The sequence below is a fragment of the Moschus berezovskii genome, chromosome 9 (genome assembly GCF_049115385.1).
Source record: "Moschus berezovskii isolate FMDL1 chromosome 9, NW_MosBer_1.0, whole genome shotgun sequence".
NCBI classification, from domain to species: Eukaryota; Metazoa; Chordata; class Mammalia; order Artiodactyla; family Moschidae; genus Moschus; species Moschus berezovskii.
The window spans coordinates 67,196,606-67,221,739 of NC_142468.1; the positions used below are offsets into that span (position 1 = coordinate 67,196,606).

Here is a 25,134-nt window from a genome sequence, read left to right on the forward strand (position 1 = left end):
GAACTCTAGTACCATAGTCCTTTATGTCTCAGAGTAGAGAAGAATTCAGGGAGAGATAAAGTGATAGATAAGAACAATTTATTGGAAGAGGGGCTTCCCAGGTGGCTCAGTGATTAAAGAATCGGCTTGCCAATGCAGGAGACGTAAGAGATGCGACTTCAATCCCTGGGTCAGGAAGATCACCTGGAGAAGGAAATGGTGACCCGCTCCAGTATTCTTGCCTGGGAAATCCCATGGACAGAGGAGCCTGGTGGGCTACAGTCCATGGAGTCGCAAAGAGTCAGACATGACTGAGCACGCACGCACATGTTAGAATAGGACACTTACAAGGCTTACAAGCAAGCGGATGAGAGATGATGCCCTGGAGAACTTAGTGGGCTACAGTTTCACATTCAAAGGAAAAGTGGGAAGGGAGAGAACACCATTTTATTCCTCATTCTTGAACAGATGTCATGCTTTCATCATCAGCTGCTCCTCCAGGTTGAGCAGAGGAGTTTTCTTGTCCCTCCTTTTCCTGTCCCTAGCTAAGTCCACAAGTTATTGATTTTTATGTGTGCAGAACAGAAAGCATGTTGTAGGGATCATTAACTTACTGAGCTCACTGGGCAGGATGTAGGTCTCATTCCACCATTGTTTTATTGTTTGGGGGCCTGCCTTGTGCTTCTGCCACCTGGTTTTGTTGCTAAGCAAGCCTGCTTGGTTTTGTGGTTAAGCAAACCTGTTTTCTTGAGTAATCTTTGATTGACAGGGGTCTCCCTTATTTTTTCTACTTACAATCCCCTAGAGGAGTGAACTGTCACTAGAACCAGCTGCATGGAAGGGGTAAGAGGTCTAGGACCAAAGTCCAGAGCCCCCTGCAGCTCGGTTGCCAGAGTCTGCTCAGCGCCTACATCTGGGGCTGCCCTCTTGCTACTCCTAGGCCCTTGGCTGCTTGCCTGACCCCTCTCTGGTATCCTGACACCCCAGGTCTGGAAGGGATGCTTCACCTGTAGGTTCTGGAGCCCTGCCAGAAGTTTCTGGAGAAGAGAGTTGACTCAGCCTCTGGAGGAAGAGGAGAAGGTGCTGGGCTGAGGGAGTGACCTGGAGGTGGGGCCCGGGCTCCCCATAGGATCATTGCTCCTCGAGGCTGGCAGGTTCACAGTCAGTCCCATTCCACTGGAGCCGTCGCTGCCAGCCAGCCAGGGAGCTGGCATCTTGGCTGGGCCTGGAGTGGAGCCAAAGGGTCGGCATGGAGAGACTGACACCTAGGGGACCCCCTGGCCATCCTCACCAGGTAATAACGCCACCGAGCCTGTTGGCATCACTCAGGGCAGGGCTTGGCACCAGGGTGCATCTGAAGAGCTTGATACAGCTGAAACCGAGGTGATTTTGGTTTCTGGGAGGGGCTGGGTCCCAGACCTGGGGTCTTTGCCTAGACAGAGACTGAAGGAGGAAGGCAGAAGGTGAGGGAGTCTGTGTTTAGGGATAATGAGTGGGTGGGATGGGTGATTAAAAGCCATGGAAGTAAGCCCCAGGAGACCAGAGTCCACCATGAAGGACCAGGCAGCAGCCCCTTAGAGCCCCACTCCTTCCTTCCTCCGAAGGCTAACACACCACATGAGAGAACACATTGGCTATGTGTCACAGAAGGAGAACCCACCAGGTCCATAGCCTACTACTGCAGGCAGTGGGCTTCCTGGATCCAGCTAGAACCCAGGAACCACCCTGTGCATCGCAGGAGATATGCCATCTCAAATCCCCACCCTCAAATTATTTGCCAGGTCCGAGAGCTATGAGGCTGCAACCAGGCCAAAGAGGCCTACAAACTGCCTACCCTCACCCCGCTAGGTGCTTTCCCTCAGCCCAGATTCCTCAATCTTTGCCACAGACCCAGGCCAGAAGGACCGGCTCCTCAGGTCTCCCTTGTGGATTCAGACAGTGGCCATGAGGGATGCCAAAGTCACTGTCTGGGGGCATTTATCTCATTCAAGAGCTGGCCAGGCTTCTGGAGCTTGGCCCTGAGATCCAGGCCTGAGTTGCAGCTAGGTAAGCAGCTCCAGCCTGATGCTCCTGAAGATTTGTTTGGAGCAGGCCAGGCACCAGGGACTCCTGGAGAAAACAGAGGGGGACCCTTCCATCGCAGAACACCTGCTGTCCCAGCTCATGTCAGCCTGAGATCTGGAGGACCCTTCCTAAGGCAGACATTAGTGGGAATGCCCTGATGTGGGCCGAAAAGGACTCATGGCTGCAGGAGCAGAAAGGTGGAGGGGCTGGACTCCAATGGAGCCTGAGCCCCAGGACCCAGCTGTGGAAGTGTCCGAAGCATCCTCTTTCCTCCTCATCTCCCCGGAGAAGGCTAGACATCCTTTTCTTCCACCCTTCCCTTCTCTGGGCCTGGCCCAGGGGCAAAACTGGCTCAGAGGCCCTGGGAGCCTGATTCTACCAACACACCTGGGAAGTGTCTTATTTGACAGTCCTGGGACTGGCTGAATCCCCAAGGTCTTCAAGTTGGCTCCAGGGGCAGGCAAGCCTCAGTGGCAGCCTCACCCCACCTCTTACATGCTGGAAGGGGAAACTGGAGCCTGCCTTGGCAGCAGAAGTGTGGCTGGTGGGGCAGGTCGGGGCATCCAGGACTTGCTCTGGGACGGGCCAATTGTGTGGTTCAGGAGCATCATCTCAGCCTGATTCAGAAAGTTCAGGGCTGGAAGCTGTGCCTGCAGCTCCCACTCCCAGTCTCTCCAGCCTCCCATTGGCAGGTTACTGGGTGCCAGCAGGGAGAAAAGGCAGCCTGCTCATTTGTCTCTCCCAATTGAAGACCTCATTGTCATAGGTCTCCTGGATCCCAGTCGGGGAACTCCAGTGCCCCTCAATCTCCCTTGAGCAGGGCTAGCACTGAGCCATGGAGGAGGCCCTGGCGTCACTGTGCAGGAGGAGAGAGGGTGTCTAGGACTCTCAATAAGGAGGCACTCCCAGGCTGCTACAGGAAGCTGGGCCAGGGGTCCCTACAGGAGACCCTCCATGAACGTCCATTGTCAGTCTTTAGTAAACGAAGTAGTCCAGGAGGGAGGGTCTTTCAACAGGGAAGATGAAGCCCCAGAACTCTTGGGAGAAAATACTTCTATTAGTTAATATGTTAGTTGGCTCAATAACCCTATTTGTCTAAAATGCATCTATGAAATTCTAATGTTTAGATATCCACAGGGCAGAGGGGGAAATCTGCATGGTTTTACAAAGAAGCAAAGTCCTAAGAACCTTCTTATGAACTGTGAGTTCTGGCCTTAAAGGCCTGGGTTTGAATCCTTACTATGTCATTTACTTACCAGGGGATTCCCCGGTAGCTCGGTCAGTAAAGAAACTGCCTGCAGTGTAGGAGACCCAGTTTCAATCCCTGGGTCACGAAGATCCCCTGGAGAAGGAAATGGCAACCCACTCCAGCATTCTTGCCTGGAGAACCCCATGGACAGAGGAGCCTGGCAGGCTACCTACAGTCCATGGGGTGGTAAGAGTCAGACACGACTTAGTGACAAAATCACCACGTCACTTGCTATCTCTGTGACCTAGGGCAAGTCAACCTTGCTGAGTCTCAATCCTCTCATCTGTGAAATGAGAGAACTATCTTACAAACTGTTGGGAGAATAAACTGAGTTTGAATATGTAGTATGCTTAGTATAGCACCTAGAAACATAAACATAACAAGTACTTAATAAATATTAATAGTAATAAGAACAAATGTATAGAAACTGCTTACTTTTTGCTAAGCATTCTACAGACATTAACACATTCAGCCTGAAAACGCTGTGTCAGGTTGATACTGTTATTAATCCCACTTCAATGAGGAAACAGAGGCACCAAGAAGTTTAGTGACTTGTCCTGGGTCACACAGCAAGTAAGCAGTTTAGATCCAAATAATCTAGCTGGACACCTGCCTTGATCACTCTGTTCTCCTACCCAGCAATGACCAGTTTTTGTAGTGACTGTCACAGCCCTTCCTGCAAATGCTGTATTAGTGACACTCTTAGAGGTGAAGAGAATGGAGTTTCACCATAGGAAAAAGATCCTCCAGGGAATGGTGGGCTTTCTGAGTTTGAGAGGCTCTCAGTGACCAGAGGGGAAAATGGGCAGCAACATCCAAATTGGGCAGGGTGGCTGGCTGGAAAGCAAGTAACTGAGATGCTTCCTAGTAGCCCCAAGTGGCTTTAGAGCAGCCCACAGGCTGTGGCCCTGAGACTTGGGGGGCCTGGGGCTGCCTCTGCCTCTCCCCAGCATGGAGTGGGCATTGGAGCACAGCTCCTCACAGGAACCAAGGTCCTAGCCTGCACCTTCTCCGTGGTGGACAGCGATGGAATTGGTGTGGGGAGGAAATGGAGCCAGGTGTCTAAAAGGCCACTAAATCCCTGTCAATTACAATCTCTGGTTTACGGCCTGTGGATGTCACTGCTGCCACTAATCCTCAAGAAGAGAGAAACCAGTCTACCTTGCTGGGAGGGTCATGTGTGCTCTGCCAGAGAGCTGACTGGGGTGACACAGACATTCAGCCAGCAGCCACAGGACAGGGAGGATGGAGGACCCAGGGGCACAAGGCTGATTGACTTTGCTGTGGCCCATTGTCCTTTAAGCCTCTCTGTGGGGTGTGGAGAGCCTGTCCCGAAGACACTGAGCCAGCCCTGGGCAGGGAGCACCCACGCAGGGCAGAGACGATTCCTGGCAGGAGCCAAGACTTTTGGATCACACACACAGAAGCGGGACTGGTGGTGGGAGGATGCAGCACAGGAAAGAGCTTTGGTTTCATCACAGCGCTGTCTCCTGACCCTGCAAGCACAGTGTCACCTCTGCCTCAGATGGCAGGGTCTTATCATAAGAAACGTGTGCAGGGTGCCCAGGAAAAGCTACCCAGCAGGGCCTCAGGAAGAACAGAAACCTGGTGGGCCCCTAGATCCCAGCAGTGCCAAGGACCTCAGCAGTAGGGGTTTGAGGATACCCGTCTCCCCCCCAAAAAAAAGGGCCCTGTCCCTGGGCAGGACTCAGCCACACCCTACCTGCCCTCTGCTTTTCTTCCTGCCACCTACTTCTGCTCATCTTCTTGGCCCCTCGGAGCTTCTGCCCTTTCAGTTTCTTTTCCCATCTCTTTGGGCTTGTCTGTGGGCTGAAATGGCCTCACCATCATCTTAGTTGGAACAGGAACTGGCAACCCACTCCGGTATTCTTGTCTGGAGAATTTCATGAACAGAGGAGCCTGGCGGGCTAAGGTCCATGGGGTCACAAACAGTCAGACACGACTGAGCGACTAACACACGTTGTCTTAATACATTTTGCCCCCTGCACAAGGTAACAGCCTGATGCCCTTGGAATTTCCCAATTCACACCCAAGAAAGGGTTTGTACCTGAGGCCATGAGGGAGCACTGGGCCCCTGGGGCTCAGCCTCGTGTAGTCACATGCCCACTTCCTTTCCAGAGGGCTGGGGGGACACTGGGCAGCCGGGTCACATGCTTCACCAAGGAGCTGCCCTCCTGGGAGCTCTGGGGGTGGCTGACCCCAAAGTGACATGTCCAGTAAGGTGGAGATCCCCTGGCCCTTCGTTTACTGCATTCTTCCCTATACCGTGCAGTCCTGCCCCTGAAGGGAAGGGTTCTCACAAATTCTACCCCCTTTGAGGTCTGCCATTCTCTGACAGCCACGGCCCCAAGGGCAGTGGTAGGCAAAAGCTGTTTGGCCCCCAACGCCTGGCAGCATCAGTAAGCATCTCAGGTACTGATCAGGGGTCTCGTGCCTGAGCAGAAGGGACTCGTGGTCTATTTCTCTCCAGAGGGAGGCCTCTACCTGTTGGCGGCTCACGGTGAGGGTCCTGGAGGCCCGGGGCCTCGGCTGGGCTGACCTGTGTGAGTAACTGGGAGCTGGGCTCTAGGGCAGTGGGGTTGACCGGGTCCTCTGGGAAAGGCCCAGGCAAGTGCCTTGGAGCTAGGCTGGGCTGGGCTGCCCAGAGTGGCTGCAGGGATCTTGGGAGGAACCTGGTGAGGCCCCTGGAGAGTGATGTGAGGAATTCTCTCTCACAACGGCTCCCTTGATGTTGGCAGTGAGCGAGGCAGACCCTTATGTGATCCTACAGCTGCCAACCGCACCTGGAACGAAGTTTAAGACCAAAACAGTTACCAACTCCAGTCATCCTGTGTGGAACGAGACTTTCACTTTCCTGATCCAGGGTCAGGTCAAGGTAAAGGTCAGAGTATCCCTGGCCTCCCCACTGAGGACAGGTTGTACCGCACACACGAATGTTTTGGGGCAGAGCACAGCTTTCTGTGGGGCTCAGGCAGAGACCCTGGGGAATGGGGTGTCTGTGCGCTCCAGCCTGGATGTGCTGTGTGCAAGAGGATATGTGGATGGCACAGTGATGGTCCTTCCGAAGCCAGTCTATGGAGTGGAGGCATAAGAGCCCTCCTGACTGGGTTGTTTGAGGTTAAATGAGATCACACATGGAAGACTCCCAGTAAGTGCCTGGGACCTACCGTGTCTTAGGAATCCACCAAAGCAGGCATGGAACTGAGATGGGGAAACTCTTTGAAAGAATTTAATTTCTTATAAAAACAAAAATTAACAGGGGTAAGTTAAGAACTTTGCTGATTTCCTTTAACCACTTTCAGGCTTTACCTTTATTTTGAAGTAAAAAGTGTGAAGGCATAATAATCTTTTCTTGCCCTCGACAGCAAGTGAGGGCTCAACAGTTGTGAGCCACACTATGAGTTAATAATGTGCTAAGTTGCTGTTCTCGGGTCCCTAGAACGTTTTGGAGCTGACCCTCTATGATGAGGACACAGTCACGCACGATGACGCCTGGTTCAAGGTTCTCTACGATGTCTCTGATATCCTCCCTGGCAGGCTGCTCCGGAAGACCTTCTCCCTGAGTGCCCAGGTGGGTGGGGGTCCCGACCGGCTCCACCTCTCAGCTCCAGGCTGAGGAAGTAGCATAGTTTCTCCTATCTATTGAGATGCTGCCAGGCCCTTCCCAGAGATTTTCACATTTTAATAGGAAAGGAGGAGGCTTAATTTGACTATTATCAGCTGAATCACTTAATGATGGATTCTAGTTGTCTACAGGGAAGGAAGGTTTGGGATGATGTGAAAACTTCCTCATGTGCCACAAACACAGCTGGGTGTGCCCATCTCTTCAGGGGTTGTGGGCTCATCACTCTTGCTCACCGCTCTGACCCTCCCAAAGCCTGCGTGATGGTCTGTGCTCTTTCTGCAGCAGGCAAAGCCTGGGGGCGTGGAAAGCAGAGTTCTGGGGTTGGTCCCTCTTGAGAGGAAGATGAAATGGACCCTTGGCATCTTCAAGCCTCTTTAGGCTTGTGTCCCTTGTCTTCCCCTTCAGCCTTGCCAGCTGTGGGTAACCTGGGCAGGGAGCCCATTTTTCCCTAAGACTCGATTTCCTCATCTGTAAAATGGGAGCTGTTGTAACACCGTGCCTCCCTTGGAGGTGGCTTGAGATGATGAGACGACACATGTAAAGGAGCTGTGCCAACTCCAAAGACACTTGGGCACGTTGGCAACTGGTTCATCTTTAATTTCAGGGACCGGAGGAGCTGGATGTGGAGTTCCTGGTTGAGAAAATGTGAGTGCTACCACCCAGCCCAGGGAGTGTCTCAGGACAAAGCTCTCCTGAGGAAAATATCCTCGACCCAGATCTTCCCATTGGTCTTTCCAGTCCAGATGTGTTGTTCCTCATCTCCCACCCCTGCCAGTCAGGGTGGGGGGACCCTATTAGAGAAATGAAATGAGGAAGGTGGTATTTTCTCTGCCCCACTCTCCACCTCCCTCCCTGCCTTTCGCTCTTCAGAAGCATCTCCCCACACCCCAAAGAAACATATCCAGGACTCAGAGAACCCTCCTTTTCACTCAAGGAGGCCCCATCTGGGTGCAGCCCGAGCTGGGAGGGGAATGTCAGTACAGGAAGCATTGGCCTTTGCAAGGCCGCACTCTGGATGGTTTGATTTTTCCAGGTCAGACCGCCCGGAAAACCTCATCACCAACAACGTGCTTGTGGTAACCACCTTCCCCACATCTGTGTGGGAACAGGAAGCAAGGAGGCTGAGGGAGGGACCCCAGAACAGACTCCAGGGTAGAGGTGGAGGGTAGGGGTTGCGGGGTGGGCCAGAAGGGGTGACGCAAGGACAGGACTTTGCAGTAAGACAGCCTGGACTTCCTGCTAGGTGGTCACCTGGGGCTGCAGGGCTTGGAGGGGCCTAAAGGGCACTTGGAGAGAGGGGAGGCCGAGGCTCTGCTGAGAGGAGTTCTGAGGGAGCTTTCGGGGAATTTTAGGCTGATGGTGTTTAGTCATGTGTAATGAGTTCATAGTTATTAGCTCTGAAGGCCTGGCATCCCAGGCCAGTAGGCTCAGGCTGTGAAAATTCAGGTAACGAACCTCAGAGGGCCTTTCCAGTGTGGCATGCTTCCAAGCTGGGAGCCCTGAGATAGCTCCTTCCTGGGACAGTGGAGGGTCCTGGTCAGCTCTCCTAAAACACAGCAAGCTCACAGGGCTGCAGTTGACAGGGATGGGTGGTGAGTGATATACAGCCCTGACCTGGGAGCCAGGCCACTGGAGTTCAGATTGAAGTGGGCACCCACCCTCGGGGTCCTATGAGTGTCTGTTTGATGGGCTAGTATTACTTTTTCAAGTACCTTGAAAAGAGCCACATCTGTGGCAGCTGTCTTTCACCTGAGGTGATGGAGCCCAGTGGCATGCTGGGAATGTAGCAGTTCTACAAGAGAGGGCTGTGGGCTGTGGGCTGTGGGCTGTGGGCTCCAGGCTCCAGGCTCCAGCTGGCAGGCATTACAGAGAGAACGCAGCAGACTCCCTTGGCAGGGCAGTCAACTGGAGGACAGTCAGGAGATGTTTCAGTGGCTACCCAATCCATCATCCTGTGGACTGGCAGGTTGCATAATACTATTTGGGAGCAGTTAGAATGCCTCCTCCAGGTTGAATCTGAAGAGAAAGAGAAGAAAGAACTGGGCCTGAGGGCTGGGTGGGCTTTCAGAGATGTCAGAAGTTTGCAAATGTAGGAGGCTGGGAGTCTGGGTGGAAATGGGGCTTTCCTGGCTGCTCCTGGACCAGAGGTAGGGTGAGAGGTCTCTGCATCCGGTTCCACTTCTGGTTCTGGGTGCAGTGGATTTGGGATAGTGGGGCTCAGGGGGTGAGGTTGAGCGGACCTCAGCTTCCCCTGTAGAGTCCCCTGTCCACAATGTGGTCTGCCCCAGGCCCGAGAGCTGTCACGCCTGGATGTCCATGTTGTCAGCACGGCTGTGGCTGCAGGTGAGACCTGCTCAGGACAAGGTCTGGCCTCTGCCTGGAATGTGGGGGTGGACGGGGCTGGCTGGGGAACCTGCACAGCAGAAGATTGCCCACACAGCACAAGGGCAACGGAGCTCCTCTGGGCATTAGAGTCCCCCCTGAACTAGAGGAAGGCATGTCACAGGAGGTGGGAGTCTCATGGGGGTTGTGGGCAGAGCTCTTTCCAGAATGCTGTCTGCCATGGTCCAACCACTCGGCCTCCCCATGTCTGGGGCAGTACTGCTGGTTTCCTGGATCCTAGCTGGGGTTCTGGGTTTTTGTTTCCTTGTGCTAGTCTGTCCTCTCTCTCCCTAGATCAGGATGAGCTGGAGCTGCTACTGAAGGGCTCATATGAGGACATGCAGACATCTGCCCTGGGCACAGCCTCTGCCTTCTGCTTTCACTACATGGCGGCCCAGGAGGCCGAGCTGAGTGGGTGCCTGAGGGTAGGTCTTGGCTCTGGAGCTACCTGCCAACCCGAGCCTTGGGCCAGCTCCAGCTGCTGCAGGCCTCTCTCTGGCCATCCCCCTGCCACGGTCAGGCCCCTGTGGCCTTATCAGCCTCCCCCGGTTAGGCACGATGCTCTTGGCACACAAGGAGGATGGCCAAGGGCCTAGGTTGGGCATGGGGGCTATGCCATGTCAGTCTTTATTTAAAGTCTTTAATGGCTCCTCCAACAATGCTCTTAGAATAAAATCCCATGTCTGTGTCCACAGGCCCTGCATAACCTGGCCCCGACACACCTCTGCGGACTCATTTCCTTCCGTGTGTCCCTCATTCATGATCCTCCAGTCATGTTTGTCTCTTCTTGCTTTTCCAGCACCGCAAGTGCCTTCCCTGTCCGCCTGTGTCTCTTTCCAAGCTGCCTACTCCTCTTCTTCCTCTTCTGCTTCCTCCTCCTCCTGCTCTTTTAGATCTCAGCTCAAATGGCACCTCTCCAGAGGCCCTTCTTGATCCTCCCATCTTAAGTAGACTTCACATAGCCCTTTGGTTACTCTGTCACATCACACTGCTTATTTCCTTTACGATGCTTAGTAACATCAGTTTGTTACCTGTTCCTTTGTAGATTCATGCATATGATTCAGTTAGAATAATAAATAACTCTTAGCCATTGATATACTAAAAAATAGAAGCTATTATAATTATTATTAATTGAATAATAATGGAAGTATAGTTGGTTTACAATATTGTACTAGTTTTAGGTATAAAGCAAAATAATTCAGTTAGCTGTTATTTGTATAATTATTATAATTAGAATAATTATAAATATTGTAGTTATATTTTTATTATTGGAGGGGGGCTTATATCTTTCTGGATCACTGTCTAGATACACAGTAAGGATTTGTTAAATAAATGAATGAATGAACAAAGTTTTCTTCCAGAGCTCTCTAAGCAGTGGCTGTAACTCAGGCAACTCAGCTGGGCACCTCAGTGTGCCCCTGAGGTCCTTGGCCACGGGGAAGGAGGTGACCATTGACGTTCCTGCTACGAACGTAAGTGGCCTTGGCTAGATGGGAACTGTCAGTGAGAACAAAGATAAAGCCCCCCAGGGGATACCCACATGCCCCTCAGGGTCTAGGACAATCTGAGTAGGGTCTCTTGCTCTGATTTCAGGCCCCAGGAGTGAAGCTGAAGCTCAAGGCTGAGAGCTGGTAAGGGCCATTCATTTACGTGGAAGACCAGGGTAGTCACAGGGGTCGGGGAGAGTGGTATAAAGAATAGTCTTGGGAGTTGGGAGCAGAGAGTTTATTCGGCAGTCACTGTGGGCTTCACCAACCAGTGGCTGAGCTACGCAGGTGCCCCCTGACCCTTGACTCCTATACCGCCCCAGCCCTGAGGAGCTGGCTGTACATCTGGGCTTCGATCTGTGTGCGGAGGAAAGAGCCTTCCTGAGCAGGAGGAAGCAGGTGGTGGCCAAAGCCCTGAAGCAGGCCCTGCAGCTGGATGGAGACCTGCAGGAAGATGAGGTTTGTGGGGGTAGGGGGACGTGGGTGCAGATACCTTGCACTGGCCCTAAGGGACATCCTGACTGCTGTGCCCTCTCCAGATACTTGAGTCACAGAGACTGGGGGATGGGCATGTGGGGGAGAGAGATTGGGCGTGGGGAAGTTCTCTTCGGGGACACTCTCTTTGGGGACCTGTCCAGGGCTGAGAGCTGTTACTTGCTGGGGAGAAGCAGATGCTGGCTCTAATCCAGAACCCTTTAGGCCCTGCCCACTAGGTCCCATCCCTGGGGGCAGGGGGCCACTCCACTCTGTCCTTGTTAAGCCAGCCTGTGTCTGTGTGCAACCCAGGTCCCTGTCGTAGGCATCATGGCCACAGGAGGAGGTGCCCGGGCCATGACCTCTCTCTACGGCCACCTGTTGGCCCTGCAGAAGCTGGGCCTTCTGGACTGTGTGACCTACTTCAGTGGCATCTCAGGTTCTACATGGTGAGGACCCTGGGGACTTGGAAGAGCAGAGATGATCAGGCTCCAGGGGGAAACGGAGAGGACATCAATGCGACCCTTTTTGTGGGGAAGCCAAATAGTATGGGCGGATGGGCGCCAAATGGCTTTCTCAAAAGGGAGGAAATAGACAATCAGAGGTCCTGCCATGAGTGAGGCATGGCAGGACATCCATTCCATGCTGCTGAATAGGCGTAGGTTGGCTCATCTGGAAGGAGCTGGCTTTGAGTTTCTGCAACACTACTTACTGACTAAGTGACTCTGAGCAACTTCTTTCCTCTGATTCTCAGTTGACTCATCTCCAAAATGGGGGTAATAATAGCACAAACACCATAGGATTAGCGTGGGACAGCCCAAGTGAAACACTTAACATCTCTGACACATACCAGGAGCTCCAGCTCTTTTTTCTTTAATGGTTGTTACCTCATTTTATCCTCACAACACCGTCTGCGGCAGTCTCCCTTATTGTCCCTATTGTCGTTCAGTGGGTCAGTCGTGTCCAACTATTTGGACCCCATGAACTGCAGCACGCCAGGCTCCCTGTCCTTCACTATTTTCCGGAGCTTGCTCAAACTCATGTCCACTGAGTCCGTGATGCCATCCAACCATCCCATCCTCTGTCGTCTCCTCCTCCTCCTGCCTTCAATCTTTCCCAGCATCAAGGTCTTTTCTAATGAGTCGGCTCTTCGAATCAGGTGGCCAAAGTATTGGAACTTCATCTTCAGCATCAGTCCTTCCAGTGAATATTCAGGGTTGATTTCCTTTAGGACTGAGTGGTTTGATCTCCTTGCTCTCCAAGGGATTCTCAAGAGTCTTCTCCAGCACCACATTTCGAAGGCATCAATTCTTCGGCGCTCAGCCTTTATCATCATCCAGCTCTCAAAATCCTGTAATATAGATGAGAAAATGTAGGTCACAAGATGTTGTTTTACTTAAAGGTAGGAAATGGCAACCCACTCCAGTGTTCTTGCCTGGAGAATCCCCGGGATGGAGGAGCCTGGTGGGCTTCTGTCTATGGGGTCACACAGAATCGGACACGACTGAAGTGACTTAGCAGCAGCAGCAGCAGCATTGCCTCCTGATACCCCACCCTGCCTATGATGGAGTGAGACTTTCACTGTTGGAGATTCATTCCTTTGGGTCTTATTGAAATGTGACTTTAAGGAATAAAAGATGAGTAAACTCCTCAGAGGAGTTTAGGTGACAGCTGTTGACAAGCAGTGTCTTAAAGGGCTTCAGGACAGATATATAAAGATGGGAGTAGGGCCTATAGCTGTGCTGTACAATACAGTAGCCACCAGCTACATGTGGCTACTGATTACATGAAATGTGGCTAGTCCAAATTGAGGTGTGTTATAAAATGTGCAGCGAATTTTGAAAAACAGTTTGAAAAAATATATTTATATTAATTTAAATATTAATTACATGCTGTAATGATAATGTTTGGATACTGAATTAAATGAAATATACTGTTAAAATTAATTTTTTCAGGTCTCTTTTACTTTTTAAAAATGTGGTCACTAGGTAAATGTAAATTACATATGTGACTCACTCTATATTGGACAGTGCCAACCAAGGAGAGAAAACCCTGAGACAGCTCCCAGACAGGCAGGTTTTGGTGGCAGGAACCACATGTTGGGAGAAGTCAGAGAATGGAAATTGGAGTTGCAGCAACCATGCTGAGCCTTGGTCTCCTACTGTAATGTTCCTTTGTTTTCTCAGGACAATGGCCCATCTGTATGGGGACCCTGAGTGGTCGCAGAAGGACCTCAGGGGACCCATCAGTCATGTCCGGGAGCACCTGGCCAAGAGTAAGCTGGAGGTCTTCTCTCCTGAGTGCCTGGCGAGCTACCACCGGGAGCTGGAGCAGCGGGCTGAGCAGGGCCACACCATGACTTTTGTGGACCTGTGGGGTCTGGTGCTGGAGTTCATGCTGCACGGTCAGGTAGGGCACCGCTGCATGTGAGGTGGAGGGTGTGTGCACTGGTGGGGCAGGGGCAGCCCTGCAGCTAGCTGAGGCCCATGTGCCCTTCCGGTTGGGAAAGAAAGGCCAGTACATTGTTAAAGGATATGGGAACAGCCATACCTCTGTGCCTCAGTGTCTGCCAACTCTGGAATGCTGACTTTTTGAGTCAGGTTATTCTTCAATTAATTACCACGAAACGGAAATTTCTGGATCTCCCAAGAGCTCAGGACCAGTTAGTGCCGAAGTCAGTTTAGCATTGTGTTTGAGTCAGTGAGATTTTTGGAACGGCTTTTTATTTATACTGTAATATGAAATGTATTCTTCTTCATCTTCATGTAGTGTTAAAAGCATAGACTGTGGAGCCAGATTTCCTGGATTCTAATTCTAGGGCCTCTTACTAGCTATGTGTCCTTAGGCAAGTTACTTAACCTCTCTGGGCCTCAGTCTTCTCATATGTACAATGAGAATGAGAATAGTACTTACCTCATAGGGTTGTTCTGAGCACTTATTGGTGCCTTGGCATAGGGTAAGCATTAAGTGTCAGCAAATCTATTTCTTTACTGTGATCCTAACACCATTAAGACAAAACTGAGCATATAAAAATTTTTTATACCTTGCTTCTTTAAAAAAAGAAAAAAAAAAGCTTAGTAAGTCAACTTCTGGATCTTACATTAACTGATACAATGATTAAAATCAGGATTGTTTTCTTTTTTTTTTTTTTCACAAAAAAATTGTGAAATTGTTTTTCGTTGTTTTTACCCCTTATAGTTTCTCTTAAAGTTTTTGAAGCGACTAAAACACAAAAAGTATTTTAATATGGGTAACAAAAAAGTACTATCAAATATATTAGCAGAGGAAGGATTCTTACTTTTCTTATCTTTGGATGTCAGGCATTTGACCAAAAATGATTATCATATAAAGGACCAAAAAGTGAATTTGTTTTCAATTTTTTCTTTAAATTTTGTTCTTGTTGGCAAGCAAAATGCTATTTGGAAATTACCAACCATTCTTATTTTTTATTAGTTAAAATATTTATTATAAAATCCTAATAAGTATTTTTTACAATAATTTTCAGACTTAAGAAAATACATAAAGCATAAAGAATAATATAAGGAATATGCAGGATCTCACTAATCAGCCTAAGACATGAAATGTTACAGAAAGAGCCAAAGGTCCCTGTGGAAACCCCTCCAGCCCCATTTCCCTCCCACCCCCAGAGTTAACCACCATCTTGAATTTATTATCACATACATATCTGTAACCTGTATACTTTATATTATACATAACATATATCTTACAAACATTTATACTTTCTTAGATCCACCTTTATTACATATACTTTTATTAAAATATACATATCTTTAAGGAAAATGTAATATTAATTGCTCAGTAGTTTTATACAAGTTTCCTTGTGCCCATGTGTTCAAGATTCTCTAAGCCTTGAAAATACATACCCAGTAGTGGAATTGTTAGACCATTGGGTAGTGTATCTTCAACTTTCCTAAGCTATTGCCAAATTGTTCTCCAAAAGGGTTGTGTTAATTCACACTCTCACTACCAGTGTATTATAGTTTCTTTTTCTCTACATGCTCTTCACACTTTTAAATGTTTGTCCATTTTATTGGTGTCAAAGGAAATTTTATCGTAGCTTTCCATTTCTTTGATTTTTAATGAGGCAACATTTTCAAGTATATTTGTCATTGGAGCTTGCTCCTGCATTGATTATCTACTCAAGTCCTTTTCTATTTAATTCACCTTTTAAATATTATAGGAATTCCTTATAAATTCAGGATATTAATCATTATCAGTTCTAATAGACTTTGATGCATAGTTTCAATATAGTCCAATGTATCATTCTTTTCCTTTATGGTTTGTACTTTTAGAGTTTCCTTGAGAAATCTTTTCCACCCCTAAAGTTATGAAATATCTTTCTGTATATTCTTACATGAGTTTTGTATCTTTCTTTTTCACAGTTAGGGCTTTAATCTACCCAGAATTTATCTTCACGTATTATGTGAGTAGGAATTCAATTTTATTTTTTCCCATGTGGATAGCAGACTTCCCCAATATCACTTCTTACCCCCACAGATCTACATTGCTACTTCTGTCATGTGTCAGCATGAATCTACAGTAACTCATACATTCGTGGGACTTTTCCTGAGCACTTTATTCCATTCTAATGGGGCTCAGTCTTCATCCTGGTGCCAATCCTGCACTGGTTTAGTAACTACCTTTGTGATAAATCTCAGTTTCTGATTGGGCAAATTTATCCCCACCTTGGATCTCAGAATTACCTTGGCTACTTTTGGGGCTTTGCCCTTCTACATACATAATAGAATCAGCCAGCCCGGTCTCATGATATATATTGTTGGGATTTTTGTTGAAATGGCATGGAATTTATAAAATCAACATAATTACTTGAAACATTTTTATTTTATTACTATATTCTATGTATTCTTTGGCTCTACTGTTTAAGTTCATGTTTGGTTTTGAGGGTGCAGTGTTTTATTAACTGACTTTTCTGCCTGGTGGCAACAATTAATTACTATAGGTAGGGAAAGCTTGTTTTAACAGCTTACTTTTTGAGGTACTAGAAAGTGCAGTTTGATCCTAGGCTATAAAGAAGACATATTTAATTACCATTTGATCCTCCAGTAATGACTTAATGCATGGTTTTGGGTAGTTTATAGTCATTTGGAAAAAGACAAACTTAATTAGTCTTTTTATTATTGCTCACAAGAATAAAAATCCTTGTGGTATTACTGAATGACAGTGCACCAACCCTTAGAATGAGCCCCTGTGCAGTTTTAAAAATTTAGTCCCAATATGAATGCTTTTCAAATATTTTCTTTTTTTCCTTAGTCATCATGCTTTATCTCTTAAAGTTCACCGTGATTGGGTGCTTTTTAAAAGAACTCTTTTTTATTATTTTATTTGTATTTATTTATTTTTACTTGTGACTGCGCTGGGTCTTCATTGCTTTCTGTGGGCTTTCTCTGGGTGTGGCGAGGGGGGCTACTCTTTGTTGCAGTGCATGGGCTTCTCATTGCAGGGGCTTCTCTTATTGCAGAGCACATGCTCTAGATGTGCAGGCTTCAGTAGTTGCAGTACACAGGTTCAGTAATTGCAGCCCTAGAGCTTGTGGGCTTCAGTCAGAGGGCTGTGGGGATAGGGAAGCACGTGGGGTGTGCTGAGGCTTTGTCATTGGTGCAAGAGCAGGGCTCCTCGTTGATTGGGCTGGGCTAGATACACACCTGGCTGACCATCAGAATCACCTGGGAAGATTTACAAAAGCCAAATTCCTCAGTGGCTTCTGCTGACTCTCAGAAGAGACCCAGTAATCTGTATTTCTCACACATTCTGAGTAAATTTGATGATAAAGGTTGATACAGAAGGGTGGGAATCTCTTAGGTGTAGCTGCTGAGTGGGACAACCTTCAGCCTTACAGCTCTGAGAGCCTGAGAGAGATGGTGTGTTCATGGTACACATACCAATCCACAACAAACAGCCCAGGGCTTGTGGTGGCAGGATCCTTCCCTGGGGAAGGCAGCCACCACCAATACGCTTGCTGAGGTTTGAGATGAGTCATATTTGCATCTCGGTCTGGGACAGAAGGAGACCCTTCTGTTCCACTAGAATTTGGTGAGTCTCATTGGAGGCTTCCCCCAAAAGCAAGCCACAGTCCTTGCCAGAGTTCTGTTGGAGGGAAAACTAGAAATAGAAGGCAAGGATAAAGAGTGGGGTACAGCTTTCCTGTGCAAAACAGGGACACAGGAGATGAGGGGAGGTGAGGCTGTCAGGAGAGTGTTTGGCAGGGGCTGAAAGGTGAACTGTGTCCAGGTTTACCTAGAAGGGACAGCCCCTGGCAAAGCTAACAATGCACACTGAAGGGGGATTCCTGAGTCCTTTCCAGAAAGCTGTGTGTGTGTGGGTAGGTGGATGTATGTGTGTGTGAGAGAGAAACAGAGGATCCATGGCCCCTCCACCCTCTAACACATAAAGATGGGCCACTGGCACCGTAGGATGCTGGGGTGGCTGTCACTGTTGACACTGCGGTCCTTGTGAATGGCACTTTGCAGATATGCAGCTCACAACCTGCAAGGCCCTACGTGGCAACCCTGCATGTGGGGCTGGTCAAACACAGGGGCAGGAGTGGGAACTGCATCATGTGCCCGCCCATGCCACCCAGACCCCCAGGCTCTTCCCCCCAGCCTGTACCCCCACCCTGTCACCAGGGTGCTCCCAACCTCACTTTGTCCCTCATGCTGCATCCCAGGTGGTGGATCAGAAGCTGTCAGGACAGAGAGCTGCACTGGAGCGGGGCCAGAACCCTCTGCCCCTCTACTTGAGCCTCAGTGTCAAAGAGAACAATCTGCAGACCCTGGATTTCAAGGGTATCATTCTCAGTCCTGTCCATTGCGTCCTCCAGGGCACATACACACACACATATGCTCATGATGCACAGATGGCCCACCCCCTGGAAGGACGGTGGTGCGGATGGGCTGTTGGGCCAGGCAGCAGGGCTCTCCTTCTGGGGCAAGGACGGTGGTGGTTGAGGATGCAGACACAAGGCTGAGTGGGGAGGGGTCAGCACAAGAGCCAGGCCGGCAGGAGGCTGAGGCCTGCTGGGGGCTGTGTCTTTGGCCCTCGTCAGATCTGCCCCTCTTCCCAAGCCCACTGTCCTCTCATTCCCGCCTCTCTCCTGCCCCTCAGAGTGGGTCGAGTTCTCCCCCTACGAGGTCGGGTTCCTGAAGTATGGAGCCTTTGTCCCTCCTGAGCTCTTCGGCTCTGAGTTCTTCATGGGGCGGCTGATGAAGAGGCTCCCTGAGTCCCGAATCTGCTTTCTGGAAGGTGAGGGGTTGTCACTCTGAAGGCCCCGGACATCCCTTGGCCAGGCCTCTCTGATTGTAACCCCCGTACCCAGTTCTGGGCAGAGCCCCTAGTGAGGGCGGATATTGGGTTGTGGGGAAGGGCCTTGTGGGGGCAGCCTGCTCCCCATCTCCTTCTCCATCCATACCCAAGGGCAGGGACTACTGGGGGGCAGAGTGCTGAGGCTGACTCTCTTGGGGGTTTGGCCTGCAGGTATCTGGAGCAACATTTTCTCCCTGAACTTGCTGGACGCCTGGTACGACCTCACCAGCTCTGGTGACACCTGGAGGCAGCACATCCGGGACAAGATCAGGGACCTGGGTAAGGAGCCTGGAGTAAGGCTGCTTCCCCTTCTGATGCTGCAGGGTCTGGATGGGATCACAGTCAGGATCAGGCAGTGCCAGGCATTTCCGAGCCTGTCACTAGACCAACATCTATTTCTCTGGGCTCAGAGGTGCCACCTGCCTCCTCGGGGACCTCCTCATGGCCGGAGACCTTGTGGATGCAGCCTGGAACAGCACTGGCCCAGATGTTTAAAGGCTTCTTGACGAGCCGACCACTCTACCAGCACAGCTCCAACTTCCTCCGGGGCCTTCAGATGCATAAGGACTACTGTGCCCAGAAAGACTTCACCACCTGGGCAGGTAAGGGCCAATGCCCTGTGTCTCCAGGTAACAAGGTTTGGCTCCTGGGTGGAGATGGACCATGGCTGGGGCTACCAGGGGTCTTGGGGGTCCCAGCATCCACTTCTGGGGCGTGGCTTGGAGAAGGTCTTGCCAAAGGCTCGGATGACATGCATTCAGGGACTGACACAGAGGTACGAAGGGGATGTGGAGGCAAATGCAGGATGCAGCGGGAGAGTGGCTGGTCTGTGTCGGAGTGGCTGCCCCTGACTATTGCTGCCTCCCCCATCAGACTGCCAGCCAGACTCCTCTCCCAACCAGCTGACCCCGCAGGAGCCCCAGCTCTGCCTGGTAGATGCCGGCTACTTCATCAACACCAGCTGTCCCGCCATGTTCCGGGCAGGCCGCAGGCTGGACCTCATAATCTCCTTCGACTACTCTCTATCCTCGCCCTTTGAGGTACTGCTGGTTGTCCCGTGGGAACCCCAGACCTCTGCCCAGCCAGGCCACACTCCAGGGGAGAGCAGAGGGCCACTGACCCAGACGTTCTATGTCGCCAAGGAGACGGAGAGGTGACAGGCTCTGACTCACAGGCTTCTGCAGGATTGGAAAGGGCTGTGGTGAAGTTGGGGCCCTGGGCTCCCAGGAATGGTAGACCAAGGGTGGGGGTGGGAGGAAGCTCATCATGCCCGCCCCAAGAGGAAGCGCTGGACAGAGGTGAGAGGAAAGCCTGGCCTGTCCACATCCATCCGCCTGGGTCCTCCCCGGGGACTCTGGGGAAGGGAGTGGGTAGGGCTAAGAGACAGAAGCCTTACAGAGGCTTACTTGAGTCTCTGAGAGTGAATAAGCCAGAGCAGCAATCCCAAATGGGGACGGGGGTGCGAGGACTGTACCCCACCTAAATATTCTAGCCAAACAATACTGCAGACCGTCTGGATCCTTCGCCTCCCTCTGAGGCACCACTTAGCTTGACTGGGCCCTGAGGAGGACAAAACCAGGTTGCCCTGAGCAGTCCGTTTGGGCTGGAGCTGTGCTCGCGTTTTCTAGAGTGCTGGCATAGGATGACCCGGAAGTAGTCGGTGCTCTCTCTGGGTCCCCCTGCCCCACCAGGTGCTGCAGCAGACGGAGCTGGACTTCCGGGCCCGGGGCCTGCCGTTCCCCCACGTGGAGCCCAGCCCCGAGGACCGACGCCAGCCCCGGGAGTGCCATCTCTTCTCAGACCCCACCTGCCCCGATGCCCCTGTCCTGCTGCACTTCCCACTGGTCAACGCCTCCTTCAAGGACCACTCAGCTCCCGGTGAGGCAGCCCAGCCCTGCTGACTAACAGCCTGGCAGTCTGCTCCCCACAGGCACTGACCTGGGCTCTCCTGTGCCCCTGTGGCCAGCAGAGGGAGGAGAGTCTTAAGCTTGTCCAACCCAGTGTGGGACATGGCAGAATCCTGGCCTGTGGTGCATGCCCAGATCCCTGCAAAGTCACTGGGCTGCATTTCTCTTTGTCATGACCCTGGGCTCAGTTGGCCTCCGCTACCCTGATGCCGCTCACTACACCTGGGCTCTGCTCCCTAGTCTGTGGGCCAGGCGGAAGGGGCAGGAGCAGAATGTGGGAATCCCCACACTGTCACCTCCACAACTGCTACCAGTTGAAGGATTTTCTAATGGCCCCCCAGGTTGGACAGCTAGGAAAGAGAGCCCCCAGTCCCCTCTCTCTTCGATTCCCCTAAGCCTGCCTAGGGTCACAGTTGGCCTCTCTATCATTCTACTGCAGCCCTTTATGGGGTTCTTTCTGAGGGAACTGAGCCTCTACTCCAGGGTGCCTGAAATCTGAACACTAATCACATTCCCTCTAACCCTTGCCTCCCACCAAATGGTCAGAGTTTTATGACCTTTTGATGGGAAAGTCAAATTCTGCCTTTGTACTTATTTTTGGCTTTCTATTAACAGTTCCCACCATAATTCTGAAACTTCCAGCTTCACTCTTTTTTAAAAACATTCTTATTTATTTGGCTGTGCCAGGTCTTAGCTGTGGCTTGTGGAATCTAGTTCTCTGACCAGGGATCAAACCCATGCCCCCAGCATTAGGAACAAGGAATCTTAGCCACTGGAAGCCAAGGAAGTCCCCCAGCTTTACTCTTTTCATTTTGTTTTTTATAATTTTTATTTATTTTTGACTGTGCTGGGTCTTCATTGCCGCACAGGCTTTTCTCTAATTGTGGCCAACAGGAGCTGCTACTCTCTAGTTGCCGTGCTCGGGCCTCTCATTGCGGTGCTTTCTTTTGTTTTGAAGCATGGGCCTTTCAGTAGTTGTGGTGCACAGGCTTAGTTACTCAAAAGCATATGGAATCTTCCCTGACCAGGAATCGAACCCATGTCCACTACATTAGCAGGCAGATTCTTTACCACTGAGCCAGGAGGGAAGCCCCAGCTTTACTCTTAATGTGCTCAGTCTGTATCTTGGAATTCTCTTTCTCAGCAAAGACTGTTTCTTGCAAAGCAATAACCCTTTGGTTTTCAGATGTTTGTTTCCACCATTCACTAACCTAATGGACTTTGTTTTCTGCTGCTTTCACCTTATCCCTGAGGCTGAGGTGGGTATCAGGGGTGGAAGACATGCAATGCTGTGAGGAAGTGTGGGGAGCAGCGCATGCTACATATGTCAAAATAACGTCCTGCCGCTCACAGAGTTCTGGGCAGAGGACACAGGGCTGGGAGGAAAGCACGGAACCCCTTCAGTGGGGAGCAGCTCAGCCCTGTGCCCAGCCTCCAGGAACAGTCCTGCCAGCTGTGGAGGCCCCGGTCCCTGTCCTTAACCCCCTCCCACCCCTGGCAGGTGTCCAGCGTGGCCCTGCAGAACTCTCGGCCGGCCAGGTAGATCTCACTGGGGTCACCTCGCCCTACTCCATGTTCAACATGACCTACAAAGAGGAAGACTTCGACCGCCTGGTGCAGCTCAGTGACTACAATGTACGGAGCAGCCAGGACACCATCCTACAGGCCTTGAGGACCGTTCTGAAGCACCGGGCCCCAGAGGCTAGGCCTCCGAGGGTGCAGACTTGAGACTTCTCAGGGACCCCGGGTTTTGAGGGCCTCACTGACCCCTCCAGGGGCCGGGGGCTCAGCCCATCTACAGTGGGCACAGCCCTTGTGGGGCTGAAGTTCCCGGGTTCTCTCAGACCCACGTCCCACCCAGAGTTCTCCCTTACCTTCAGAGCTGGTTTGAGAGGCGCTGAAAGCAAACTCCTCACCAGGCCACTGCAGGGAACCGCTGGTCCAACCAGACATTCACATGCAGTCCTTCTCATGCCTCAACAGCATGGGTTTGCTGTGTAAGCTGGAGGTGCCAGACCAGGAGTGGGGACGGGCAGGGCTTGGGCCCACCTGAGGGGTGGCTCTGGGTATCAGGAATCACAGTCCATCCTGACAGGCTTCTGTTACTGCCTTCATTCCTCCTTCTCCTCAGTTTATACTATTTCAAAGCACCATTATTGAAATATGATCCACATGCCATATAATTCATCTGTCTAAAGTATGCATGCAATGACTTTTACTATATATTGGGTTGGTCAAAAAGTTTATTCAAATTTTTCTATAACATCTTATTGAAAACCCCGAACAAACATTTTGTCCACCCCAATATTAAGAAACTGCAATCAATTTGAGAACATTTTCATTAACCCCAAAGAAACCTGTTACCTCTTAACTGTCAACCTCAAACCACCCCCACTCTAGCCCTGCTGCTGCTGTAAGTCGCTTCAGTTGTGTCCGACTCTGTGTGACCTCATAGACGGCAGCCCACCAGGTTTCCCCGTCCCTTGGATTCTCCAGGGAGGAACACTGGAGTAGGTTGCCATTTCCTCCTCCAATGCGTGAAAGTGAAGTCGCTCAGTCGTGTCTGACTCTTCACGACCCCGTGGACTGCAGTCTACCGGGCTCCTCCGTCCATGGGATTTTCCAGGCAAGAGTACTGGAGTGGGTTGCCATTGTCTTCTCCGACTCTAGCCCTGCTGCTGCTGCTGCTGCTAAGTCACTTCAGTCGTGTCCGACTCTGTGTGACCCCATAGATGGAAGCCCACCAGGCTCCCCTGCCCCTGGGATTCTCCAGGCAAGAACACTGGAGTGGGTTGCCATTTCCTTCTCCAATGTGTGAAAGTGAAAAGTGAAAGTGAGGTTGCTCAGTCGTGTCCGACCCTTAGCGACCCCACGGACTGCAGCCTACCAGGCTCCTCCATCCATGGGATTTTCTAGGCAAGAGTACTGGAGTGGCTTGCCATTGCCTTCTCCGGACTCTAGCCCTAGGCAACCCCTAATCTGTTTTCTGTTTCTTTTAGATTTGCTTAAACAGTTCATATAAATGGAATCATACAATATAAATGGAATCATACGATATGAATCATACAGTTATACATATGTGGCCTCTCATGTCTGTTTTCTTTCAGCAAAATATTTTCAAGATTTGTCCATGTTGTAGCAGATGTCAGAACTTCATCCCTTTTATGGTTATATAATACTCCATTGTGTAGGAATACCACACTTTATTCATGGGTCAATGGACATTTGGATTGTTTCTGATTTTTTGGTTATTATAAATAATGCTGCTATGAACATTCATATACGGTTTTTTTGTGTTGACAGTGTTTTTAATTCTCTTGCATATATACCTAGGAATGAAGATGGGTCTTATGGTAATTTTCTGCTTAATCTTTTGAGGAACTGCCAGACCATTTTCCAAAGTAGCTGCACCATTTTGCATTTCTGTCAGCATTGTATGAAGGTTCTGCTTTCTCCACACCTTTGCCAACTCTTGTCATTGTCTGTCTTTTATTTATTATTAAAACTATCCAGTGAGTGTGAAGTAGTATCTTGTATGCTTTTTTGTAGTGTCAATGTTAAGAATTTTTTCACATACTTTTTGTCCTTTTGTATATCTTCTTTAGAGAAATATCTATTTGGATCTTTTCCCCATTTTAATTGGATTATTTGTCTCTGTTGGATTGGAAAAATTCTTTATGTGTTCTTTCATTTGATGTAGGATTTGTAAAGTTTTTCTCAAAGTCCATGGGTTGTCTTTTCACCTTCTTGAAGATATCCTCTGAAGCACAAAAGTTTTGGATTTTGGTGATTTCCAGTTTATCTTTATTTTCTTTTAATGCTTGTGTTTTTGGTGTCATATTTAAAAAGCCATTGCCTAATCCAAGGTCATGAAGATTTACACCTATGTTTTCTTCTAATGGTTTTATAGTTTTTGCTCTTACATTTAGGTCTCTGATCCATTTTGAGTTAACATTTGTGTATGTGTGAAGTAGTAGTTCAATTTCCATTCCTTTGTGTATCCAGTGGATATCCAATTCTTCCAAAACCATTTGTTGAAAGGCTGTTCTTTTCCCATTGTATTGTCTTGACACTTTTGTTAAAAATAAATTAGCAGCAAATGTGAGGGTTTATTTCTGGATTCTGATTTCATTTTATGAATCTGTTTGTCTATCTTTATGCTGATATCATACTGCCTTGATTACTGTAGCTTTGTAGCAAGCCTTTGGGAGTCCTATAACTTTGTTCTTTCTTTTCAAGATTGTACTGGTTATTCAGGGTCCCTTGAATTTCCATATGAATATTAGGATTAGCTTGTCAATATGTGCAAAGCAAATAGCTGAGATTTTAATGGAAGGGAAGGAGACTGCTTTTATAGAGAGGAAAAGGAAGTTGGGAGGGCTTGAATAAACAGAGTCCATGACTTTTCATTGGCTAAGTCTTTTCCAGGAAAGAGTCTTTCTTCTTCCTGTTGGGTTCTGCTATTACTGGAGAGCAAGCCTGAGAGCTCCCTCATCTGGCCTCCTGACTCTGAGGTTTCTGTTTATCAATATTTTACACTGTAAATCACCTCACACAAGCTCAAATCCTACTATAAAGCCCTCCTACTTCCCACTTACCGAGACA

General features: G+C 49.7%; 1 protein-coding gene across 1 annotated transcript; it reads left to right on the forward strand.

Annotated features, from left to right (window-relative positions):
- The first annotated feature begins 1,203 nt into the window (after positions 1-1,203).
- On the forward strand, positions 1,204-25,134 carry PLA2G4D (phospholipase A2 group IVD). The gene is made up of 20 exons (XM_055436958.2): positions 1,204-1,273; positions 5,784-5,856; positions 6,052-6,188; positions 6,753-6,884; positions 7,543-7,583; positions 7,972-8,014; positions 9,227-9,281; positions 9,615-9,745; positions 10,682-10,792; positions 10,914-10,951; positions 11,131-11,266; positions 11,594-11,730; positions 13,468-13,690; positions 17,988-18,105; positions 18,425-18,562; positions 18,794-18,901; positions 19,033-19,224; positions 19,496-19,662; positions 20,314-20,500; positions 22,031-25,134. The coding sequence occupies exons 1-20, from the start codon at positions 1,229-1,231 to the stop codon at positions 22,255-22,257; spliced, it is 2,439 nt and encodes an 812-aa protein (XP_055292933.2). The 5' UTR covers positions 1,204-1,228; the 3' UTR covers positions 22,258-25,134.